Source organism: Danio rerio, chromosome 16 (assembly GCF_049306965.1).
Source record: "Danio rerio strain Tuebingen ecotype United States chromosome 16, GRCz12tu, whole genome shotgun sequence".
NCBI classification, from domain to species: Eukaryota; Metazoa; Chordata; class Actinopteri; order Cypriniformes; family Danionidae; genus Danio; species Danio rerio.
The window spans coordinates 26,306,534-26,334,038 of NC_133191.1; the positions used below are offsets into that span (position 1 = coordinate 26,306,534).

Below are 27,505 nucleotides of genomic sequence, written 5' to 3' on the forward strand. Positions count from 1 at the left end.
TTCGCTGCCTTCTCATAGGTTCAAGAGGTGGAGTGTCACGGAACATCCCGGGTTGAGCCACATTGTCTGGTGTTTGTGCCTCGAGATGTACTAACATCAAGCTCTTAATTATCTATTTTAAATCAACGAATTGCTTTCTAAGTATCTCCATATGCTGCTTTGAAAGTTTGGAAATAGCGTTCGTGCGCATTGTGCCACGGGAAGGTAGTCTTTCAAAGGACCACGACAACAGCAGGAAGCCGAGCACGACGGTAAGTACGAGCCGTTCTAAAGGGGAGTGAGCCCATGAGAAAATGCGTACACTTGTTTTACCGCGTGATCCATCGGTAATATAATAGGAGTGTAGCCTATAATGCACTATATATTAATAACAATTCAAATTCGGAAGATAACTCCTGTTGTTCCACAGATTGCTAAGTCTTGTTTGTGTCCTCGGACTCCAGGTTGCGAGCGTGCAGCCCATTTTGTTTTGTGACGTTGGACTTCCATGTTCCTAGCCAGCTTAGCGTCGGGATTTTCTCTTGCAGATTTATCCGTTACAGTTATGTAAACAACTAAAGAGCAAGTTAAACACACACACGTATTAACGTTAATAGGGAAACTTTAACGTAAATGTTACAATGCTTATCACACGATTGTTTATTTATTTGCGAGTTGCAGGTTTTCGTTGCAGGGACGCTTGCATCAGTTTAAAACAGCCACCGGCTTGTCACCGTAGTGGTGTTAGGAGTTCTGTATTTTTAAGGTCATCGTGCCGAATTTATAAAATTAAAAATAAACAATGTGTTTGTTTTGTCCTTAAAATATTTTATTTGTACTGGGGAAATCCTAGTAACGTTGTTTACCATAGTAAATGGCCTCTTGTTTATGTGTTTTGCAGCTAAAATCTGTTCTCATTCTACACAAAGGCTTTATAGTGATGTGAACTTTTATTTCCACAGAGTGGATGACAGAAGAAAAAGCAGCTATCACAGGAGTGAGTCTACTTTTGGAATGTGTAACGATAGTGGCATATTAGGGTAAGTTGGGCAACACTAATTCTTCAATATAGTTTGTAGAATGTATGGATGCTTGATTGCTTTCAATTACTGCTGCACTTTCTATTACTGCAGCTTTATTTTACAAATAAATAACATGTGCAATATTCCCCATACATTTTTACTTCATACACATTAATGTAGTGAACAAGTTTTTGACAGAATTTGTTGTAAGGTAATTTGTAGCATGCTCATCGTGTGCACAACCTGAGCATCTTATTTGAGTGACATGAATGCAGCCATTTGTGTATGCCAAGTTGCGTAGTACTAAGTTTTGTTTGTGTCAACAGGGCTGATTTGCAGGCTAGTGATCTTTTTTATTTATTTGTTTATTAATTTTTTTTGCACATTTATATTGTATTTACACTAATTATAATTTAGACGTGACTCGCATGGTCATTTATAGAATTTTCTACTAAATTAAACCAGTTACAAGCGTAACAGCAAGAACATCAAATCCAAAAATGTGTTTATGTAGTTTTAGAGCCAAGTACAGTTGTTGTGAAAAGAGCAGGACTATCTGTGAAAAATTGACTAATTATACATGGAACTAATAGTGTTCTAGCATTCAGATCAGTAACCTAATATAAAACTGATTTATTTCACATAGAACATGTCACCTGATGGTGGCTGTCATGTTTATCACATGGAAATGATAATATTGGGAATAGTTCTACTGGCCTATAATGACCTATTACAGGACACATTGGTGCTTGTAGTGCTAAAACCTTGGTTCATTTACAAGGTAATATCAACTTTAAGTAAATGTGCAGTTTCAGTGCAGTGCAGTTTGCTTTGAAAAGCAAATGCATGCATAGTAATTAACAGTTTCTCTTTTGGAAAAGTAATTTTTAGGCTTTCAGGTAAATGTTGTTTTTCTTTTAGTGTCACTGCATGTTGTATTTATGAAAATAAAAGTAATGGTTAGAAATTGATGTTTTTAGTGGCAATTTAGCATTTTTTTTAAAACAGTGTATTAAATAATTTTCACTTACTAACAAAATAAAACGTCTTAATTTCTATAATAATATTTAATAAAGTATTAAAAATATAATAGTTAAGTATGATAAAGTAATATTAGTTGGTCATATGGCAGTCAGATTTGTTGTTTTACAAAGCAGCACAGACACTAGAACTCAAGCATATTTGGCGCATAATGTTTCTGATCTCTGTTTTGGTGAACAATCCCTTTAAGATGTGTTTTGTCAATCTGATCAATCAGACAATGTTAAGTACAGTGGGGTATTGCGCAAAAATCTGGATAAAAGATTAAGCTGGGATTTTCAAACTATCCTGGCTGAATTTAGTCTTGACTCGATTCCATGAAAGCAGGCAAAATTAAGTAACTACAGAGATTTATTCTTTGCAGCTAAAAACCAGACTAAGATTAATCCTAGTGTTTAAATGTTAGTTTTTTTTTAATGTAACTAAAAACAAATGTGTGTTACAGTCACCCCATGCACATGGCCAATTAGAAATATTTCCAACTAATTAATTATCTAACTAATTAAAATATGTCTGTTCAATTGTATAAGCAATAGTTTCCATTTCATTTTTATTTTATTTTATTTCCATTTCAGGTTTAAGTATGTATTAAATATAATAATAAAGAGCAATAAAATAGATGAATGATTGGAGGGAAAAATAGCTACAATGCTTAGCATTAATGAGTACACTCCTTTTTGAAAATTAATATGTGTATCAATTGTATCATATATATATATATATATATATATATATATATATATATATATATATATATATATATATATATGGTGCATTTAATCCAGAGGTGCCCAAGCTCTGTCCTGGAGGGCAGGTGTCCTCCATAATTTAGCTCCAACTTTCTTCACCACACCTGCCTGAAAGTTTGTAGCATACCTACTAAGAGCTTGGTTAGCTGTTTTAGCTGTGTCTAGTTGGTGTTGGTACTGAACTCTTCAGGACAGTGGCCCTCCAGGACTGAGTTTGGGCACCCCTGATTTAAACACATTTTTTTAAACCATTATGTGCATTATAAGACAAATATAGACACTTTTTATATTTAGTTAACTGTACAGCTCCAATTTTAACTTCATTTCAGATAGATTTTTTTTAAATACTTTTTCCCGTTTTTTTAAGAATGCATATTAATTTGGGTGTATAAAGTATTTGTGGAAAATATTTGGACTTTTTTTTTAAACTACTTTTTAAATTTTAGATTACTTTTTGCTTTTTGTTACTGGCTGATCTTATGTGCATACACGCATAGTAAAGCATTATATAGAAAGTTTATATAAAAGAAAGATATGTGAGCACTTTACATGCATGCATACAGTGTGTGTGTGTGTGTGTGTGTGTGTGTGTGTGTATATACTTAAACACACACACACACATACACATATATGCATACAGGGGTTGGACAATGAAACTGAAACGCCTGGTTTTAGACCACAATAAGTTGTTAGTATGGTGTAGGGCCTCCAATTGTGGCCAATGCAGCATGACTTCCTTTTTGGAATGACAGATACATGTCCTGTACTGTGGCCAGAGAGATTTTGAGCCATTGTTCTTGCAGGGTTAGGTGGCTATGTCACTAAGTGTTGCTGGTGGAGGAAAATGTTTCCTCGATTAATCCTCCAAAAAACCCAAAAGTGGCTCAATAATATTTATATGTGGTGACTGCAGGCCATGAGAGATGTTCAACTTCATTTTTATGTTTATCAAACCACTCTGTCAGCAATCTTGTTTGTGTTTATGCATTATCATTTTGATTTACGGCACCGCCTTTAGGATACAATGCTTAAATCATTGGATGCACATGGTCCTCCAGAAAGGTTCAGTAGTTCTTGACAGTGATGCTTGTGGTATGCTTCTTTAGGGCTTCTCCACACTGTAACTCTTCTATTGTTAGGGAAGACGGTAAAGGTGGACTCATCAAAGAACGATACATATTTCACATTGTCCACAGCCCAGTACTTTTGCTTCTGGTACCGTTGGCACGAGCGACTATTTTAGATAGATGCGCCATATAGGTGTCTCAATTCTCATTAGTTTGAAGGCGTAGGGCTAAGGGAAGGGCTAGATACCCCTTCAAACAGAGATTTTTTTTTTTTAAGAACCACACTCAAAACCAAGGGGTAAGAATTTCCCAGAATACACCATCTACAGCAGCAACATGGCTTCACACTGAAGTCAGGAAATGCACAAATTAGTATTTTTTTGTCATTATTACTTTACTTTTTAAAACAAACAAGCATATGTTTTAATACATCCATAATGGGGTTCGTGTTGTACCTTCTTGCTTTAAAAAAATAAAGATAAAAACCGCAAAATTTTACTTTCCATAATCCACAGTAATAAATACTGTATTGCAGTTCCACAAACTTTCACTTGATGACACTTTTTACTGTGTCTGGCATAATGTTAATATTGTTTTCATATTTACTTGGATTAATATTGCCACGGTGTAAATAAACAGTACAGTTACTTATTGACACATTATATCGTTATGATAACATGATATATACCTTCAGTGATTTCCTAAAGATAAATATACAAAAATAACGCAAAATGATCATTGATCATTGTCTCTGTTGGTCTGCATTAACACTTCCGAAACGCTAGTTGTCAGTGATGTGCAAATGTTCCTCTGTGTCGAGTGGCTCAAGCTCGCTCATTTTGAGGCAGGAACCGGCAGACGTGCAACAACTTTAACTATGAGGTAAACACAAAACAAAACTTTCCATCCGGAGCTTCTTCATGGGACTCCACACTTGTAAACAATCGCTCCATCAGGCTCGCACCATTCACGCGGCTCTTGGTCCTGCCCAGAGTCGTCAGCACTACCAAGCCGACCAATCACAGAGCTTGCGCTACGCGTCGTTGCGACGTGTAGTTACATTTTTTTGAGCGGTGCACGTCAGTGACAGCCGACGGTGAAGGGCTATGCGTCAGCGCCGTAGCATATGCCGGCGTTTGACACGGAAGTATAAATCAGCCTTTAGGGTAAATTGCGTATAAATCGAAGTCTATGGGGCGAAAAGTGCATTGTGACTGGCTTTACTGATGGAATTTTCAATCAGTGAAGCCACTAAGCTAGTCAAATTTAGCCATGAATCCTCTATAACTAAATTGGCTAGTGTTTCAGTTTCATTGTCCAGTGTGTGTGTGAGACTGAGTGAGCGAGGAGTTTTACCTGTGCTTTCAACAGCTAGTATAATGGACAAACTGATCTTATTCCAAAACTATTTTGTTTATAAACTTTTATCAAAAGCCCCTTTAGTTTATATATAAATATTTGAAAGTTATATTAGAATTGCTTAGTTGAAAGCCACAGAGAGCTAACTAAAACCTTGTAGTGCGCATTAATTTACAATGCTTTAACTATTGTTTATAATCCGTGTTTGCACCAATGGTACCCTTTTGATGGGTGTGGTGTTTGACAAATGGCAGTCCTTTCCATGAACATGATTTGATTATAACTGCAGATCAGTGAAATAGCCTACTGTAACATCTGCAACTAATAAAATGAATAAATGTGACATATGAACACATACAGGTCCTTACAGTATCCAATATGTTACCAATTAAAGATAAACTACACACAGCATACTTTGTCATTATTTGGCTACAAAAACAGCAAACAACATATAGTCCAGTCAGTGCAAACCTCTTCTCTCTATATTTAATCTACACCAGCACATGTAACCTCTGTTAGAAAATAATTACGTCATTTCAAGTTCATAATAGTTCAAAAGGTGATGATGATGGATAAACATTGCAGTTTGTTTGTTTCTGGTTGCTGAAAGAATCATTTGCTCCTTAGTTTTTCTTCGGCTTCTCTTTTGTTTCTTCGCACTTTACTCCTTTGTCCATTTTTGAAAGGATCAGAAGTCAGAAGCACTTCAATAATCATGCACATGTTATTCTCATCAGCTCAAGAAGTTTTTCAAATATAGGCCCGCATGTGAGCTCTCTTATGAAAGTAAAACCGCTTGCACTTTAAGCCTGATTTATACTTCTGCGTCAAGTGACCGGCGTAACCCACGGCGCATGCAACGCGCGTGGCTGTGCATTTATACTTCTGTGCGCTGTCTCTGTTGGTCTGCATTAACACTTCCGAAACGCTAGTTGGCAGTGAGGTGTAAATCTTCCTCTGTGTCGAGTTTCTTCGCTGCTTTTTTGCTTTTCCTGAACACTTCCGGAATGTACAAGTGTCTCAAACTCGCTCATTTTGAGGCAGGAACCGGCGGACGTGCAACAACTTTAATTATGAGGCAAACACAAAACAAAACTTTCCATCCGGAGCTCCTTCAAGGGACTCCACACTTGTAAACAATCGCTATATTGGGTTCGCGCCATTCGCGCGGCTCTCGGTCCCGCCCCTACTCGTCAGCGCTACCAAGCTGACCAATCACAGAGCTTGCGCTACGCGTTGTTGCGACGAAGTATAAATCAGCCTTTAGACGACTTTCGTAACCCACTACGGTGCTCAGGGTTGATTTTGCTCTTCTTCTTGGTTTTGCAGCTGACAAGGTTTGTTTAAGCTGGGGTCGACCAAGCCTGTTTACTTTATGTAAATATATTTACAGTGTAATGTCTCAGCTGTGTATTTAAAAATGGCAGCTCCTTTGGTTTCATTTTTCTGCTTGTGTACATGCTAATGACATATCTTTAACCAAAAGCGTTCAGCTGCACGTCTATCTTTTTTGTACCCTTTTGTTGTGATGGGTACCTTTTAGAAGGGGTACCAAAAAAGTAGTATGGTAAGCTTTGCTTTTTTAGTTCCTTTTGATAGTGGAAATGGCCATAAAAGTGTACCATACAGTACCACTCCATGGAAAACAAGGCTAAAGAAAGTTAAACCCTACCCTAAAATTGTACCCTACAGTACCACTTTTTGGGTACGCTTTCAAAGGGGTACCTAATGCAACAACAGGGTACCAAAAGGCAAAGCCAGACAGGCAGCTGAACGCTATTGGTTTACAGAGATGCGTCACTAGCTTGTACAAAAACCAGAAGAATAAAAATAAAGGACTGACCATTTTTAAATGCACAGCCGAGACATTACACCTTAATAACGTAATAACGCACAGTGGTTGACCCGAGCTTAAACAAACTTGTCGTCGTCTTGATAAACAGCCACACAAAGCCAAGAAGAAGAGCAGAGTTTACCCTGAGCCCTATAGTTGTTTACAAGGCCGTCTAAAGCCTGGTTTATACTTCTGCATTGAGTGATCTGCAAGACCCACGGTGCATGTAATGCATGTAGCTGTGCATTTATACCTCTGAGCGTTGTTTTGTTGCTCTGCAATAACTCTTCAGAAACGCTAGATAGCAGTAGGTGTTTATGCTCTCGTTTCTTTGCTGGTGTTTTGTTGTTTCTAAACACTGATGGTACAAGTGGCTCAAATGCGCTCATTTTGAGGCAGGAATGGGCAGGCATGCAACAACTTTAATCTTGAGGTAAACACAAAACAACAGTTTCCATCTAGAGCAGTGGTCCCCAATCCCCGGAACCGGTCCGTGGATCAATCAGTATCGGGCCGCACAAGAATTAATTATCTTTAAGCTGGCAGATAAAGTAGCTGCATTTAAAGTCAAACTGAGGCATATTGGACATGTTTCAAACATTAGTGGGGATTTTGGGTGAGCTGGTGCACGATCATCAGTCTTCGCTGTTAAAGGAGTTTGAGCGCTACTTCCCAACCTCAAAGGACCCACAAACGGCTAGGGAATGGATGCATGACCCATTTGTCAACAAACCAGCTGAATCCAGCATGTCTGTGCAAGAAGACCAACTGCTGGAGATTGTAAATGACGGCGACCTTAAAACAGTGTTCAAGACAACAACTCTGCCGGTGTTCTGGATTAGAGTAATGGCAGAATACCCAGAGATTGCTAACACAGTGCTGAAAACCCTGTTGCCATGTCGAGATGTACATGATGTGTGTTCTGGCGCTCACGGGCTGTTTCACGGGCACACGCAAAGCTTGAAGGTAAACAAACAACGGCTTATCATAAGCATCTTATGGATAATTATTTACACGGCATTAATATGAACATATAAACGTTATCCGCCGCCTAATTTCTATCAGCTAAATGTTTCTGTAAAAATATTCAAAGGCTTTTTTCTTTTAAATCGCGCGGACGTGAACACGTCTCACGTCAGCACGTTCTAGACGTGCACGCGCTTGTTTCTCCTGGTCCGCAGTAAAATAGTCAAGCGTTGACCAGTCCGCAGTTAGAAAAAGGTTGGGGACCACTGATCTAGAGCTCCTTCACGGGACTCGACACTTGTAAACACTCACTCCATTAGGCTCCCGCGGCTCTCATCTCCGCCCACACTTGTCAGCACTACTAAGCCAACCAATCACGGAGCGTGATTGTGTCGTTGCAACTTGTAGTTAAATTTTTTGAGATGTGTGCATTAGTGTTGCCGACAGCCAAGGCGAGGGCTATGCAACAACGCGTAGGCTGCGCCAGACCATGCGCTTGATGCAGAAGTACAAATTGAAACCGCTCACACTTTAAGGTTGATTTCATTTTTTCCTCTTGCCACGTGTCTCTATTTAAAACTATATAACAAACTTTTTGAGCTCAAAATAATAATAATAATAACAAAGCATGCATGATTATTGTAGTGCAGCTGACACTCGATCCTTTCAGACACAGACAAACATGAGAGTAAAGTGCAAAAAAAAAAAAAGAGAAGCTGGAAAAAAACAAAGGAGAAAATGAATCTTTCAGCAACCAAACTGCCATGTTGAACTTTTTTCTTCACCATTTGGACTATTATGAACTTTGAATGACGGAATCACTTTCTAACAAGAGGTTACATGTGCTGGTGTAGATTAAAGATACAGATGAAACTTGGTTGTCCACCAATGCTACCCTTTTGGCAGTGAAAACGCAAGTCCAATTAGCTTGACCCGTACCGACCTGTACCGTATTATACCACTCAGTGGAAACGGGCCAATAGACACGTTTATGTTGATGCCACATTAGATTGCTTCAAACTTGTCGACACTGGTGTCATTTTGGAATGAACAGCATGCTGCCACTCACTGTAAAAAAATCTCTTAGATGTGCAATATTGTGCAGGTCCCAATCTCTGCTGAGGTTTAAACTAGGAATTGTTCACAGATAAAAATGTGTGTTTTAGTAGAATGTTCATTGTTATGCGTTTTATTAAAGCTATAGTTATGTTTACATTTGTTTGGTATATTGGCTCATATATAAACAGCCATCAATGGGCATTGTAAAAAAAAATAGGCACAAACGTTATGTTGGTAAAATATGGAAACTCATGCACGGCCATTATCAGCTTTCTTTGGAGATGTGCTTGGGCTCAAATGTGCTAGGGATTGTCTTTTTCAGAAGGTGAATCTTGTGCCTATATTGAAGTGTTCTGAGCTGGGTTTTCAGTCAGGATATCACTGAATGTTACACTGGGCTTTACTCTCTACACCAGGGATGTCCAGACTTGGTGTCCTGCAAAGTTAAGTTCCAACCCTAATCAAACACAGCTGGCCTAGCTAATCAAGCTCTTAAGCTGCGGTCACACGAGTTTGTGTGTGCGAAATTCTGTCATACGGCGCTGCAAAAAGAGGCGGGATTAAACAAGATGATTAGACATTAAAAAAGCAAATGATTATTCCATGCTTTAAATTTCTGTCCAGAGAGGTCATGTTTTTATCCTCAATTGTTCTCATGCAAGGTCAGAGTTCACCAAGCTTGAAGTTTGCACCGCAGCATCCTGCGAAATTTGAAGCATGACCCTGCGTTTCCGGTCTGACGCATTTGCCTGCATATGAATGGAAGTCTATGGGAGGAAAAGCCCAGTGCGACTGCTGCTTTACTCAGCAGTCTAGAAGAATCCTTGCAGGTGTGTTAAAGCAAGTTGGAGCTAAAATCTGCAGGACACCGGCCCTCCAGGACCAAGTTTGGTCACCCCCTGCTCTACAACTTAGGTCTCAAACTCTATTTCTGAAGAGCTGCAGCTCTGCACAATTTTGCTCTAACCTTAATCAACCACACCTGATCCAACTAATCAAGGTGTTCAAGACTACTAAAGACTCTTAACTGTACATTCACACTGAAAGCATTGAGAGCGACAAAGTAGCCGGAAGTCATTCATTTTCCATCTTCGCCGGTGTGAGTGTCGAGTAGAATTGAAACAAGTCAACTTTATGGTAATGAGTTATGATGCGGTTCGGTGGCAAGCAATCAGAATGTAGATGTCGACCGCTTGAGAGGAGTCCAGAGAACATAGTCACTGTGAACTTTGGTTCAGACCACAGTTGTTCCCAAGGCTTTGATTATTGCAATCACCAGATTGCCAATTATTTACAAAGTTACTGGCGAGTTACTGACATGCAATAATGTTTTATATATATATATATATATATATATATATATATATATATATATATATATATATATATATATATATATATATATATATATATATATATATATATATATATATATATTTACTTTTTAAAAAAAAGCGGGAATCTCATGCGACAAAACGGTATTGCTGCTTCAGGATATTTCAGACATATGGAAACATTGGATAATTAAATAGTGCAAAGCCACACCACATACCACTTGATATTACGTTGTTAAATGAATTTGATGAAGTGCACAATATTTCCTCACTAAAAAGCATGTCTTATGCGGGAATGTAACTGTTATGATATACTGCAATGACTCCTTTAAATACGAGATCAATGTAGCGAGTAGCCTTCGGTGTGAACGAATAGTAAGGCTAATTTATACTTCTGCGTCAAGTGATCTGCATGTGTTGCTCTGCAATTAACTCTTCCTTAAGTTTAGCTGACAGTAGGTTTTTATGTTCCTCTGTGTTGTGCTGGAGTTCCTCTGGGACTCAACACTTGAAAACACTTGCTCCAGCAGGTTCGCGCGGCTCTCTGCCCCACCAACATAGGTAACAGCTACCAACAAACCAATCACAGAGCTTGCGATATGCGTTAGTGCAACGTGTATTTGCATTTTTTGAGAGGTGCGCTTCAGCTACAGTGAGGGCTATGCGACTACGCGAAGGCTGAGCCAAATCATACGCTTGATGCAGAAGTATAAATCATCCTTTAAGCAGGTTTGAGTTGAAGTTGGTTAGAGCTGAAGGTGGTTAGAGCTAAACTCTGCAGATCTGTATCCCTGATTTCTTTATTCCCTGCCACTGAAAATCCCCCGTTGCATGTCTCTGCCATCACCATGCTTTATGTTGGAATGGTTTTGAGCATCCCTGATTTTCTTCCAGCTATGAGACCTTGAATTTAAGTTTCAGAGATCCTCATTTTTGGCATTTTTACAGTTCTTCATGGCATGTATTTTTTCAAAATAATTTGTGTTGTCACTGACAAGATCAGTTGAGTATTGCAGCAATGTTTATTTCTGTAAATTTCTTCCATGTCTATACATTTGGGAGATTATACAGCGTTCTTAGGTTTTGTGATTATAATAATAACAGCGGGGCATTAAATAAATGCATATTTTCCGTGGAGCAGGCAATTTGAGGAAGTCTGCGATTTTTATTTCACGGAAGAAAAAAACATATGATTGAAAAAAAAAAGCATATGCCGGTTATTAAAAAGAATCAGTCTGTATTTTCGTTTTGTAATATAAATTAAATATTTAAGTGAAAATAATTCAGGGCAGTCCTATTTATTTTATTCATTTTATTTAGATTATTCTGCTCTTCTGTGCTAAACACTGCAGGTGCGTGAAGATGCTCTGTTGTTCTGTTCCGCTATTAATATTCTAACATTTAAAAATAAATCAGTATTTTAAAATGCAATATTTAATGTGTCAGACACAAAATAGACACGTCAATTTGTTTAATATAAAATTAATAGTAATCTGACCAGTTAACCGTTAATAACCGATTAATGAGCAGCGGTTGTCGGTTAGCAAAATTAACTAAATGAGCATCCCTAGTAGCTATTTAATTTACTTTTTCTGTGTAAGAGAACTTGATTGAAAAAGAATTTTCAACATGCTTGAACCATCTACACAATGGAGTTTAGTTCTGTTTGGTTTTTCAACAGTATTTTGTTACAAAGAAAACAGAAGTGATATAGCTTTGGCTATTTATTTATTTTATATATGGCTATTTATATTGTTAATAATTTGCATAGTTAATATTGTTCTTTGATGTTTAGTTTATAAAGATTTTTCAAATGTTATTTAATAAAAAATAGTTTTAAAAATCTTTTTTTACCACCCCACACGAAAAAAAATAATAATAAAAAATCGTGTTACGAACCGAATCGTGGGTCAAAAATCGTGATACGAACCGAATCGTGGGTTTGGTGTATCGTTACAGCCCTAAGAATTAGCATTCATCTATAATCATTACATGGGCTCAGGACCACTACTTTAGAAAACTTTTGTCAAGTACCACAATATGCAGTTACATCCAAATATGCCATTTGAAAACTGTACTGTGCAAAAAGGAAACATATTAACATGTCCAGAAGCGTCATCGACCTCTCTGGGCTCTTAGGTATCTGGGATGGGTCATCATACAGTGGAAACGTGTACTGTGGTCATGGATGCCATGTGCTCCGGGTCAAGGAAGAAAAGGATTTTACAAACTGTTACTGGTATCAAGTCCAAAAACCATGGTCTGTCACGCTTTTGAGTTGTGTCAGTGCCCTTGGCAAAGGTTACTTTCATTTCTGTGATTGCACAAATAATGCTGAAAAGTGCATAGAGATTTTGCTGCACAATATGCTGCCCTCTTTTCCAGGGATGCCCATGCATATTTCAACAAGACATTGCAAAATCACATTCAGCTGTTATTTTAAGATAATGTCTGATTGAAGACCTCTATTCCCTGGATTTGATTCTATGAGAACCTCTGTGGACTCCATACATAGCCTCAGACGTCATGCTAAGAGCTGTCCTTTGGCTCAACATGTAATGTATATGGGAGGCTGTTTTTTGGCCCTGGGGGAAATTTTAACCCCTATTTGCCCACCATTGTTTTTAGAAAGCCTAGTAAGAGCTTGATTAGGTAGCTCAATTGGTTCTGTGTGGGCTTGGATCTGGGGGTTAAATACTTTGGATTTTTGGAAGTCAACTTTTAATGTTAACAAGGTCTAGTCAATGTTGAATAGACGCTGAGATGTCATCAATAAAAACCAAGATACAAATGTTTTAAGACATGCCACAATTTGCGAGTTATTGGCAGCAAACATGCTGTTTGACAGCTCATGACATGTTGCAAAAACAATGCAACTTTACCAATGACTAATTTGTGCTAAAATGCACTTATCACTTCCTCAACATCCTGTACAAGTCAAGTACTTTTCATAGTTGCTGGCTCATCTTGCTTATCAGAAATCTCAATGCACATCTTCACTGTGTTCACCAGGGATGATATTACACATGCTTTGAAGTTTGTCACATCTCCAGCGGCTGTGCACTTTATGGTTTCTGCACGTTTCATGGTTCATTCGCAAAATGTCAGCATCTATGCTTGGCAGAGCACAACTGCCAATTACATTACTTTTCTAGGGTTGCATAAACGTGATTGGCTAGCATCTGCTTAGGGCTATTTGCATAAAATCACCTACATTGCCTATGGAAAGTATTCAGACCCCCTTAAGTTTCACTCTTCCTTGTATTGCAACCATTTCTAAATTAATTTTAAGATTTGTTTTTTAACTCGATGTCCACACTCATATTGACCGAGCAACAGAGAATTGTTGACATTTTTGCATAAAAAAGCAAAACTGAAATACCACTTCTAAGTATTCAGACCCTTTGTTGTGACACTCATATATTTAACTCTGGTGCTGTCCATTTCTTCTGATCATCCTTGAGATGGTTCTACACCTTCATTTGGGTCCAGCTGTATTTGATTATGCTGAAAGCCACACACCTGTCTGTATAACCCCTTACAGCTCACAATGAATGCCAGAGCAAATAAGAATTATGAGGTCAAATAACTGTCTGAAGAGCTCAGAGACAGAATTGTGGCAATGCACAGATTGTGGCCAAGATTACAAAAAAGTTCTTCTTCTGCACTTATGGTAAGAGCACGGTGGCCTCCAATTCTTAAATGGAAGACATTTGGGACGACCAGAACCCTTCTTAGAACTGGCCGTCCAGCCAAACTGAGCTATCTGGGGAGAAGAGACGTTGTGAGAAGAATATAGAAGAACCTAAACATTACTGTAGCTGAGCTCCAGAGATGCAGTCAGGGGATGGGAGAAAGTTGTAAAAAGTGAACCATTACTGCAGCCCTCCACCAGTTGAGGGTTTATTGCAGAATGGCCCAACACATGAAAGCCCACATAGAGTTTGCTAAAAAAAAAGAAATAAGAAATAAGATTCTCTTGTCTGATGAGACCAATATAGGACTTTCTGGCCTATTGTTGTATGTGTGGAGCAAACCAGGCACTGCTCATCACCTGTCCAATACAGTCCCAACAGTTTTTCAACTGCAGGGACAGGATGGCTGGTTGCAATTGAGGAAAGATGTATGCGGCCAAGTACAGGGATATCCTGGATGAAAACCTTCTCCAGAGCTCAGGACCTCAGACTGGGCTGAAGGTTTACCTTTTAAAATGACAATGATGCTATAGCACACAGCTAAAATAATAGTGACTTCACAACAGCTCCAGGCTTGTTTTTGAAGGGCCCAACCATGTTCCTGGAGAACCCCAACATCTTCAGCTCCTCATTTCTTTACAGAAACTCAAGGAATAAAAATGGCTGTGGCAGACAAAGGAGACACGCAAAATGTGCAGTGCTGGTTTCCCCCAGTAACTTGGTTAACAAGTAAACAAGAGTAAATGGAGTTGAAATTGAGTAAAAGCCTGATTGTTGGTGTGCATGATTGTTAGGTGTAAGGTCTTACTCAACTGAAATCTTTGGGACCTACCTCCTGGAACATTTGAGATGACTTACCTACATGAAACACAAGCTGATGGTTTGCAAAACATGTTTGAGTTGTTACATTCCATTGTTTAATTTTTTTCCCATTGGTATGGTGTGTAGATATGCACAAAATTGTCTGTTTGACTGTTGCGTTTGCATGAATAATGGCACTTTTTCAAAGTTCTGTGCAATAGAACCTTTTGTGTGTTGTATAGGTAGACATCTAATACATTCTAAATATTAAACCCTCAAAGTGTGTGCACACATTCTAAGCAGGGAGCAGTAAGAGCACATATAGAGGAGTGGTCAGCTTTTCATTTATGTATTTGATTATTGCTTCTGGTGCTCAGTAAGCAATTGGGGGTTAGGTACCTTGCTAAAAATATGGAATAGGGCACCACTTTTTTAACATTTTTTCCAACTACAACTGCTGTGCTTGTTTCAAGTCCTGCACCCACAGTACCATTACCTGTAGGCCTATGTAGTCTTTCAAATAACACCTGGGAATTGCTATTTTAAACCTTTTGTGGTTGTTGTGTTGCTTGCCTTTTCACCAGTCTTGTCCAAAGACTAACGTGATATAAAGGATTATAATAAGTCTCAAACTTTCGTGAAGACTACTAATAACTGTTGAGCAGGTGTGAGGTGGAGCTAAACTCTGTAGAGCTGTGGCCATCCAGCAATTGTTTTTTTAGACAATTGAGTTATATGGTTTGGTCCTAATATTTAGAGCACATAACTTGATGGATTTCCTGAATGTGTGCAGTGTTACATGGTCAGTTATTTGATTTTTAAAAAGCCATTTCCAACAGTAAACGCCTATTAAATGGGTGTACCTTTTCTGCAACAATGCTTTGATAGGTACATCCAGGGTATCCCAATTAAACATTGCTCAGATCTTTACATTCCTCCTGCTAGCTTGTTGCTATCTGGTAGTACATCACTTCTCCTGATAAACGCCACACGTGTATATCCATGCACATGATGGATTGACCAAATGTGACCCTGCTCCAAGGTTTAGTTCCAATCCTTTTACCTTTGGTTAGCAGTTGGTTGTAGTGAAGTAGCGCTACTTCATACAGTGCAATGCCTTTTTCTTTTTAGCGAATTTTCTCTTATTGGACCACTGTTAGTAAATTCTTACCACAGCACCCCAGCTATTTCAATGATACTACAACCCAGTCACAATGCCAGTTTATCTACCAAGTTGGTAGTAGGGTTGTAACAATATACCGGTATGACGGTTTACCACGATTTGAACGTGCACGATTATCATACCATGAACAATTGCATATCAACGGTTTTAACCCTTAAAGACCGAGACAGCCGCCCGCGGCTAAAAATAAGTATTGCTCTTAAATGTTTAATAACTTTTGATCCGCTGATCCGATTCATACAATTCAAAGATTGGCATAAAGAAGAGAATCTCAGCTTTCCAGTGCCGTATCACATAACATTCGCGGACTTTCAGAGGCTCCGGAATCAGTGCGGTTACGTCATCAACATTTGACAACGCTGATTTGACAAAGAAACGCTCGTCACTGTGTCTCCGGACAAATCAGACATGATACATTGATGCATTGTCCCTCCTCCATGCCCAGATTGGTTCAAACTCGCTATATCACAACCAATAAGCATAGGTTTCGCTTTTGTTTGTGGACCAAGCTTTTTGAACAACACGGAATGAGAGAAAGGCATACATTTATGCGCGGCTAAATAAAACGCAAAAAAAAAAAGTTTTGCATGAAATAATTCTCATACTAAGTACTTTTGCATGCACAGCAGCACAGAAACATGACAAAACAGTGACACAGCAAAGACGAACTGCTGCTCGTGCTGTTTTCAAAAGACGCAAATGAAGATGCAGCTGTTTGTCTGCATTGCATACAACCACATCCAAATCCATGCTGGCACATAAAACCTAAGGATGTTCCATATTGAATCTAGTTTCGTTATGTAACTATTTATAGTATAGTAAATATTTATATCTATTTTTTACTGAGGATTTGCACCATGTTTATTTGGACTTTGACACATTATTTATTATTTTCTTATTTTTTTATTTGTTCATTGTAAGTGGTGTTGTTTATAGTAACTGAAAATATATTATTTGGAAAAAGTCAAATTTGCTTCACTGTTCTATTATTTTGTAACATTTGTAACATACCGTATACCGCGAAACCGTCAAACCGTGGTATTGTTTTAGACGATTATCATACCGTGAAAAACTCATACCGTTACAACCCTAGTTGGTAGTCCCTGAAAATCTTGGAATTGTTCCTTTCTGGCCAAGGTGTGTTTCCTGATTATCCTGCTCTTTGTACAGTCGCCGTTTTGCAAAGTTTATTTTTGCCTGATGCAGGCCATTTCAATTGTGATTTTTATTTTTTCCCCATCAAAACTCAAGACCATGCATTAGTTTGGTTGATTTGAGATTTCTTATTTTATGAGGTGATACTTCACTGTTAGTACTAGGTCATTTGGAGTTTTGTGTGTCTGTCTGCATTCCTAGCATTGCATTAAACAAATGTTGCATATTTGTCCATGCTACTGTTGCTGTACTCTACTTATTCATTTTAAACACTTGCGTGACAAAAACAAATCACAGTTTTGGGTTCAGTACCTAAAGTTTTATTTAGTAGAATACCTTTGCTGGTGCATGATTGTACAGTTTGTTACGCTGTTATACTGCTGACACTGTATTTTCTGCTGAAACCTTTCTTTTCACTAGACTTAATCCAACTATAGTTTTTTTTTTCTTGCCTACACAAAAACTGGAAAAATGATGTAGTTTACTTGTTTTCTTAGTGTCCTTTATCGTGATTTTAATAGTAACAGCAACCACTAGTCATCATGTGGTCTGGACATGAGGGGACAACTAAAATTAAGCTTTTAGACTATACATTGAATGCTTTGATTACCTTCAGATTACATAATATTAATATGTAGACCTGTTAAAGTAAAGAACTATTTTTAACAAAAAATGTATTTGCTGTTTTTTAAATATATTTGCTTTTTTATGCAGGTCTTTGGGCAAGTCACCTATAATGTTCCCACAGATATGTATCGGATAAGTGAGGTGAGCATTTCATTCCTTTATCTAAATTTTATTTTAAAAATGTGTGCTGTTTTGGTAATAACATGGAATTCTTTTTCAGAGTTTGATAACTAATCCATGGAGGAGAAAACAACGAGGGCTAATACATAAAATGCACCCCTGCAAACACAGATTCTATTTAGCCAGATCCCAGAGACTTCTGTAGGAACTATGGAATGTAATGGTATTCCTGCAGAATCGGAGGACACCTTTGCACATGAGATAGAACAATTAATTGAGAAGGAGAACTTCTCAAGCATGATGGATTTGCAAGACATTGCTGATTCTGACATGAAAGATTTTGAGTCTAGTTCTCTGCAGCACACATGCTTTGAATCATCTTGGCAAGATGTGATAAATGCACCTGATCTTGAACCAGATAAAACAGAAGATAAAGGAGAATATAATAGTAACATGACACCTTGTCCCTTGCCCAACTCGGTAGAGGTTGAATCCACATTGGAAACAAATTCTGACGAGGTGTTGTTAGAAGCTGCATTTGAAACCAATGCTGGTCTGGTAGAGTATTCTGATATAAGCAGCTGCTCTGACTCCGAAACAAATCTTGATTGCAATTTGAGTTCATCCATTAAAGATGACATTAGTGGCAACCAGGCTGATCAGTCTATAGAGGGAAGAGACCAGAATCTAAGTAATACAATTGACTTTTCTGCTGAAGTTTGTCATGGTGCTTTGGAGGCAGATATGAGTGGCATAGAAATGCAGGACACTAGGCCTACAGAGACCATGGAAGAGAGCAAAACTGAAGAAGTAAGCTATACTGGCAGTAACTGCAGTGAGGGCTCAGTTCCTGTGAATGCTGATCATCCATGTACAGAAATGCAAAGTGTGGATAGCCCAAACAGTGTGGAGCCTTTGTCAAACGATGTGCAAATTGAGGAGAGAGATGTTCATTCTTGTGATGTGGAGCAAACACTGGAGCATTGCAGAGAACCTGATACCTCCAATGGTGGTTCCATGTGTGCCTCAGATAATGCAAATGTAGAGACCTCATTCATTTCTAATGGAAATGAAAACTGTTCTGAAATATGCCCAACTGCAGATCCCCCAAATGATTGTCAGTTGGAAAAGACAACCCCAGATACTGAAAACAAATCATCAAAACCTGAATGTGAAGATACATCTGTGATTTCTGGGAATGGAAAAGATTTACCTGAGGTTTGCCAGTTGGATAAAATGGACCCAGAGCCTGAAAAAGCATTACTAATGCCTGAAATTCATAAAACTGATGAGATATCCAACTTCGAAAATGATTCACTTGGTGGCTGCCAGTTGGACAATAACCAACCAGACCCTGGATGTGCCATTCCAAATCTTGATCTGGAAAATTCTACTTCACTGGAGGTGCAAAAACATTTAACTTCTGAAGATGAACATGTTGAGCGGGGAAGTTTCGGATTCCTTGAGTCTTGTTTTGGTTTAAAAAGTGCATCACAGAACACTGAGGAATTGAGACACCTGGAACATGCACATGTAAATCAAGTCACTGATTGCAATCAGTTGAATTGCACAGAACCACCAGTTCTACTAAAGATTGCTATTGAAGCTAATGATCAGAAAGATGAAGCCAATCTACAAGAAGATCCTCCAGCACTTAGTGCTGTTCAAGGTTCTGAGAACTCTCTAGTTCCTGGACCACCAATATGTCTGACTGGAAGTGGCACCAATGCAAGCAAGGATTCACTATCTTTGTTAAAAACCCAAAAGAGAAAGCTACAGCCTGTTGTTGTCCTTAAAACAACGGAACAAAAAACATGTGATGGAAAAAATTTCCATTGCTTTGATTGCAAAGAGTCAATGCATAGTGTAGATGAGCTAATTGAACACTATCACTGCATGCATTCTTTCCATAAGGCTGAATATTGTCCTACTTGTCAATGTTTTTTGACTGGTGATGCATTGGCAAAACAGCATTTCTGTGGAGAAGTTGAGCTTAATGACAAGTTAAAATCATCAGCCTCGTATACAAAGAACCTAACTGGGGAGAAACCAAAGTACAAATGTAGGTACTGTGGGAAGATCTTTGTTAAAAAACCTTATTATGTACTTCACGATCTGAAGCACAGAATTGTCACTGATTATAGATGTCCCCGTTGTGGATTATACTTTCCTACAGATAGCCAATGTCAATCACACCAGCACAAAATACGATGCACGCCCTTGCTACTGGAACCTTCTTTACAGACTGCACACTCATCAAAATCAACTCTTAAAAGGAAATATATTCCAAATGTCATTGAAACTGCAGACTCCGATGTAGAACTTCGAAATTGCTATGTGAAATTATTGGATGTTTACAAGAAAAGTGAGTCACCTGAAAAAATACATTGTCAAGTTTGCGGGAGGAATTTCAGGCTCAGAGCACAACTGAAAGCACACCTTAGATCACACTCTGATGAAAAACCATTTAAGTGTGACTGTGGAAAGGCATTCAAATATACTTGGAATCTAAACAAGCATAAAAAACAGTGCTTTCAAAAGATCATCCCTCATTCAACCATGTCAGATTCAGAAAGCAAGACTCCAAAGTTTAAATGCCCCATATGCTTTCGCCTTTTCAATTACTTTTACAATCGGACACGCCATTTACGTGAACAGTGTCTTAAGGAATACATGAGAAAAGGCAAAGGGAAGGTTGATGATAAGTATCGTTGCCCTTTTTGTAAAGATGTGTTTACTATGGCATGCAACCGCAATAGGCACATCAAGCAAACTTGCGTCAAGCTTAAACTCTACACAGCAAAAGTAAGGAAAAGAAAGGAGTTGATATTTTCGTCTAAGAAAAATGAAAGCAAAGAGTCACTGGCTGTGACCTCACAAAAAGTATTGCGGTACAAATGCACATTTTGCTCGGCTATGTATTCAAGCAAGTCTGGTTTCTACACCCATCTTGCGAAACATAAATTGCTTGGAAATTCCAAAAAGGCAATCAAACACAAAAATGGTAGTGATGTTCGTTTAAAAGGTTCAAACTCTGCTGATAATAGCTCAAACCATCCTTTCTCTTGTCGCTTTTGTGGAAAGAATTCATCTTCATCTGACGCGCTAAAAAAGCACTTGAAACTTCACAAAGGAAACAAGCCTTTTCGCTGCTTAGACTGTGGGAAAAATTTTTCCAGACATGGGCATCTGATCTCTCACAAGAATGTGCACAAGCGAAATATACAGTGCTTAGTCTGCTGGGAAGTTTTTTCATCAATTGGAGACTTGTTAAATCACAGAGAGTCTCATCCAAATAAAGGCCTGCTTAAGTGTCCTGATTGCCCATTAAAATTCAGGTTTCCAGTATTTTTCCTTCGACATGTGGCTGTGCATGAAAGACGACACAAACTTATGGCACCTCCTCCAAAAAAAGTTACAACTCCAAAGGACCAAGCTCCATCCTGGAAGGCAGAAGAAACTTGCGAAGAGGAGTTTAAATGTCGCCTCTGCCAAGAAGACTTTGCTGACTCGAAGGCACTTAGTGAGCATTGTTCAATTCATATCCCTGCCTCAACTGTGTCCAAATGTCCATTCTGCAAAAGCAGTTACTCAAGTCATGCTGTTCTGATTCGTCACATTCGTATTCACACTGGTGAAAGGCCTTTTCAGTGTACAACTTGTGGCAGACACTTCAGCAGAAAGGAATATCTTAAAGTACATGAGGAAAAATGTCAAGTAGAGCAACCTCCTTCATTGAAGAAATCAAAGTCTAAAAAAATAAAAGCAGAACGCAGTGTGGACACAGCAATCAACCAGACCAGCAGGCCTTATTTTTGCTCATACTGCCCACATGCTTTTCGTTTTTCGAGTAATTTGAAACTTCACGAAAGAGCCCACTTGGCAAAGACAGTTATGCCTTGTTCAAAATGTGGGAAATACTACAGAAAAAGAAAATATAAGGAACATGTGGAGCTCTGCAAAGGAGGTCAATTACAACCTTCTTGCAGAAAATGTGGAAGAGTTTTTACCAGAAGAAACTACCGAAATGGTCACGAAAAGCAGTGCCAGGGGAATCTGCCAGCTGAAACCATAACTGGAACAAAGGAAAAGCGCAACTTAAAGCATCAATGCCCTGAGTGCTCTAGATGTTTTAGATCTAGCATTTTTCTACAGAGACATCTTTCTCTTCATTCAAAGGCAATGCCATATTCATGCATGCGTTGTGGGCAGAAATTTGGAAGCCAGCATCGATACTTGCAGCACGAAGCTTTTTGTAATGGTGTGTCCAAGCAGCGTAGATTGGAAAGTTTAAAAGGATCTGAGAAAATCAAATCAATCTGTGCCGAGTTAAATAACTTGAAAGATGTCACTGAAGAAAATGGTGAAGATTTGAAGTGCAATTTTTGCACCAAGACATTTTTGTGGGCCAAAAGTTTAAGACGCCACATCCTCACTCATACAGAAGTCAAGCCATACCAATGCAAGAACTGTAAAAGTGGTTTCTCTCGCTATGATCATTTGAAATTGCACCAAGCCCGCTGCAGAGGAAAGAAACAACTTGAGGTGAGAGTACTAAAGATCAATCTTGACCGCTTAAACGAAAGTTCTCAAAGTCAAACGCAGCAAGATAATGAACTGCAGTGCAAAGTTTGCCTTAAGGTGCTTTCCACTCCAAGTGATCTACGACGTCATATGGCGATGCTCCACATTACTGATAAACCTTTTCCCTGCAAACGATGTGGCAAAACTTACAGTTCTGAAAAAACTTTGAAAAGGCATAACGACACCATCAAATGCAAAAGGATTCCAAAGGTAACTGTGAAATCTGCCACAAATGTTCAAAATCAGCCATGCAGAGAAACTTCCAAACTTTTGCAGCGTATACAAGTTCACTACATGAATAAATTGAAATACCAGTGTGACTATTGTCCTCGACGCTTTAAAATGTCAGGACAACTGAAAGTCCATGAACGTCTTCACACCGGGGAAAAACCATATGGCTGCGCCAACTGTGGAGAGCATTTCATCAGAACAGACTATTTGAAACGACACTTGGCCAAATGTAACGGAAGGGTAGAAAATCAAGAAAAGGTGCTTTGTGACAAGTGTGGTGACCTGTTTACCTTTGAAGCACTATCTGTACACCAAAAGACTTGTGTTGTGAATTCAAAATCTCCTGGATCTTCTCGTGTGGTAAAAAAGGACAAGAGCCCCAACAAGATAAGAGGTTTTTCCTGTGCTAACTGTAGTGCCCGTTTTATATTGTTTTCACAGCTCCAACAGCATTTTTTGGCAAAGCACAGGTCTGATCAGCCACAAGTGACCATTAACAATCAACAGCAATTGGTATCAAGTCAACAGCAAGTCATAAAGGAAGAGACAGTTGATGAGGTGCATGGGCAGAAACAAGAAAGCAGCCATGAGGTATCTCGAAGGGAGCCACGTGCACGTTCAAACATAGAGATTATGAAGCCTCTCAAATGCCCACAGTGCAACATGCGGTTTTCCAGGAGTACCGGGCTAGGTATGCATATGCGCATACATAACGGAGCGTACCCGCATTCTTGCACAAAATGCCATATTGGTTTTTGGACCAAAAAGACAATGGAGAAACACAAGAGAAAATGTAGAGGTCACACAATCATCTCAAACAATGCATCTGTCTTGGAAAGTGCAGGTGACGTAGAAAGTGCTCTAAATGACACTGTGCTAGTATTTAACAAGGGTTGTAATGCCACAGGAACTGGAGTACTGCAGACTAAGTTCTCATGTAAAGATCAAGACCAGGAAAATTATGCTGAGAAAGGAGATGCTTCTGTTCACAAGTATCAGTGTTCTGAGTGTGATCAGAGTTTTACAGATGGACTGAGACTTATAAGTCATTTGGAGGAACATGGCCGTGAAGAACAAAAGCGCAAATCAGATGTTCACAAATGCCATGTGTGCAGTAAAGTCTTTGCTCAAGCTGGTATTTTGCACAGGCATTTGAGAGTTCAACATCAGGAAAAAGTGGATTACACATGTAATATTTGTTCCAAGAAATATCGTTTTCCTTCAGACTTGGATATCCATAAAACTTACCATGACCCTAGTCGCCCCCTTGTTTGTACTACCTGTCAGATGCGGTATTGGACTGAAAAAGCCCTGGCCCTTCACCAAAGGATGGCTCATGGACATGTGCAACCACCAAATTCAAAAGAATCTGGCCTGAAAGCAAAAACTGAGCAAGTATATAGATGTGAACCATGTGACAAAACTTACACAATCAAAAAATCATACATAAAGCACTGCCAAGTAAAACATAAACCGGAATCAGTCCAAACTCCCAATGATGAAACAAAAACCTCTACCAGTGTTAGTCAGGCATCGGATAAGGAAGAGTCCGACAGAAATTTCGAAGATGATGATGACAGTGACAATGACTCTGATTCAGCACCCTACTTTCCCTGTCATGTTTGTGGCAAAACATTCTTAACATCGGAAAAACTTGAGGATCATCAAAGATGTCATCTTGGTGAAAAACCCTTTGAGTGTGAAGAATGTGGGAAGTGCTTTGTTCAGCTAACAAACTTGCAGCAACATCAGCGATCCCACAAGTCTGAGTTTCAGTGTCAAATGTGTGGTAAAGGCTTTACCTCTCTCTTTAGTCTGCGCAAACACAAGCAGATGCATGTCAAGAAGAGTGCTCATCGCTGTACCAAGTGCCACCTGAGCTTTACACGTTCAACTGAACTAGCTGAGCACATGATTACCCACCGTGATGAAAACTTTCCTTGTGACCTTTGTGATGAAACCTTTTCCTGCAAAACAAGTCGAGCTGAGCATCGCAAGATGCACACAGAGCAAGAAGAGGAACTTCCACCATTGATTCCACCCAAGCAGCCTGAAACAAAGAAGGTGACTACAGCTATCCACAGTAAGAGTCTTTCATCAAGTAACACTGAGCAGTACAAGTTTCGCTGTGGAATTTGTCAACTAAGATTTCCAGATCCAGAACAGCTCTCAGAACATGGATGCAATCCAGCTAAAGAGCGTCCATACTCATGTCCGGAATGTAACAAGCATTTCTTACATGGTTCCCACCTAAAAAAGCATCAGCTCAGTCATCAGCTGTCAGGACCACGTTGTTATCGGTGTAACCATTGCAACATGAGCTTCACACAACACCACCTTTTTCTCACTCATTTAAGAAGCCATGGAAATGAGAAGGCTTCCAAGAACAGCAACTTTGCAACCAGTGAAAAGATGGTCCATGTGGAAACCAAACGTGACAAAATTTACCAGTGCCCCATATGTCCTTTGAGTTTTTACCAAGCCTTGGACCTTGCAAATCACCTCTCTGTTCATTCTCATATGTGCAGTGTTTGTAATATGACCTTTCCCTCTCAGAATGAGCTTGACGAACATGAACAGTGCCATCTAACTGCTGCTACGCAGTATGAATGCACAGAATGCGGAGACCATTTTATTGGAAGTGATGCTTTCCGCAGGCACCGCTGTAGTAATCGAAGTTTGACATTTTCAGAAAAGCATCGTTCAGAGTCTTCTTCCTCTTACTCTAAGAATCAGAGTTCAAGGACTCTCTTTCAAACAGGTGACGAAGAGGAGGAGGTTGATGTTGGAGAGGACTTTATTATTTGCCCTATCTGTAAAAAAAGGTTCTCTTCTAATAGCAGTTTAATGGAGCACCATAAAAAGCATCATGAGGAGCCACGTCCTTTCAAGTGTTTGGTTTGTCAAAAAACCTTTACGAAAAAACGGTACCTTACACAGCACCAGCAGACACACAGTGAACGGCCTTACCAATGTGAAGTTTGCTCCGAATCTTTTAAATCCGAAACGACTCTAGCAAGTCATTGTAAAATACATGATGCAAAACGGCAGTATCAGTGCCACATATGCAGCAAAACCTATCTTACGTCAAAAGATCTCGCAAAACATCAACAGAAACATTCTGAAAACCTCAGATTCACAGCTCAGGACAGCAGAGAATACCGGTGCGATATGTGCAATAAGTCTTTCACTATGTTCGCTCATTTGCAAAAGCACCAGGAAACCCATGTAGGTCAAGTGGTCTATGAGTGTACGGAGTGTGACAAAGCTTTTGCTTTTCTACATCTTTTAGAGGAGCATCAAAAAACTCATGCCGCTTCTGTTTCCATAGATTCAATTCAGTCCCAATCACCAAGCCATTTCCCCTTCCAGAGCCCAGTAAATGAATAAATTAAAATGCTCAAGTTTCCTGCAATGCAGGTTATTCAATATGATTCAGTTTTCTGAACGATATTTAAAATTAGGTGTACATACAATTCTTTTCTTTTTTTTTCTATGCCAAACTGCTCTTATCCACTTTTGACATATTGCATTGGTGTTTTACTTCTAAATCAGTCTGCTAATGTTACCAATCTACTGTTTTACAGTTCTGTGAACTGCTCACTAAATTCTTTGTACAGTGCTCAGACTGATGTGTATAATAAATGTATGCCAGTTAGATGATGTATTGATCTGTAGGAGTATGTGCATGAATGAGGTGGTTCCAAACCGGATGTATAGTTCAGAATTACGCCTCATTCCTTCATCGTTGAAGTCCTGTTTGACTTTGCTAGATTTACTAGCCATTTACTGTTTTTAAACATCCTTTTGAAAGTAATAGGAAATCTGTAGATTCATGTTAATATTTTTTATTATCCTTGTGTTTCTAAACATTTAAGGTCCAGTTAAGGGGTTATTGAATATTAGTTATCCATATTGTTCATGTCTTTCTAAGTTGGAAAGTGTATTTTGTTACTTAAAAAACATTTACCTTTTTATTGAGTCTAACTTGGATGTTTTTACTCAAAGTAAACAGCAAAAATTAGGCTTGACACATAATACTGTATTTTTCTGTATGAGTTTGAACTACATTAGTGCTGCCATTTCTGTCTGTGTTAACCTGGTGTTTAGTTTTACTTTTGTATTATATGGCAATGTTGAGGATTTCTTCAACTAGTAAAACAATTACATCTACCTTCTTGTAGCTTGTGCAATTTGTTTTTTTCTTGCTTTGACGAAGCTTTAGGTCTTCAAATTTAATTGCTGCGTTATTAAAAGTTTGAGTCATATAATCTAAACCAAAACCTGTTCCTGGAGGCCTGCAGCTCTGCAAAGTTTAGTTTCAACCCTAATTAAATACCTGATCAAACTAATTGATTCCTTCAGCCCTGTTTGAAACCTACAAGTAAGGGCCTACTTACACTGTGCTATCCGAACCATGCTCTGGCCCATTTCCTGATTCGTTTGAGAAGTGTGAGTGCTCTGAATCGTGCTCAGGCACAGTTCACTTGGCCGGCCCTGGCCCGGTTGGAAGACGTGTGTCTGAGCGTGGTTCACTTGGGCTTTAGCGCGCTATGCTTGTGTGTGAGTGCAAAACATGCCTAAGCCCGAAACTGAAAGCAAGACGTGACTTTTAAGGGACAGTTTTATATGGATTCATTAATCATTCTTACTGTTCAATGAACACAAACTGTCGTGATTTAATAAAGAGGCAAACTGC

The 27,505-nt window shown here is 38.9% G+C and overlaps 1 protein-coding gene across 2 annotated transcripts; it reads left to right on the top strand.

The window, feature by feature from the left end:
• The first annotated feature begins 29 nt into the window (after positions 1 to 29).
• On the top strand, positions 30 to 26,979 carry znf1035 (zinc finger protein 1035). 2 transcript variants are annotated; one of them, XM_021466685.3, is made up of 4 exons: positions 30 to 251; positions 942 to 976; positions 17,959 to 18,012; positions 18,092 to 26,979. In XM_021466685.3, the coding sequence occupies exon 4, from the start codon at positions 18,202 to 18,204 to the stop codon at positions 26,194 to 26,196; it is 7,995 nt and encodes a 2,664-aa protein (XP_021322360.1). In that variant the 5' UTR covers positions 30 to 251; positions 942 to 976; positions 17,959 to 18,012; positions 18,092 to 18,201; the 3' UTR covers positions 26,197 to 26,979. The 2 variants fall into 2 exon arrangements, with proteins under 2 accessions (XP_021322360.1, NP_001315144.1); NM_001328215.1 differs by having other exon boundaries at positions 62 to 251; positions 942 to 1,019.
• Positions 26,980 to 27,505: the final 526 nt, after the last annotated feature.

What these genes read in the sequence shown, in the direction of transcription:
- znf1035 (XM_021466685.3), top strand. Translation starts at nt 18,202, where the DNA reads ATGGAATGTAATGGTATTCCTGCAGAATCGGAGGACACCTTTGCACAT.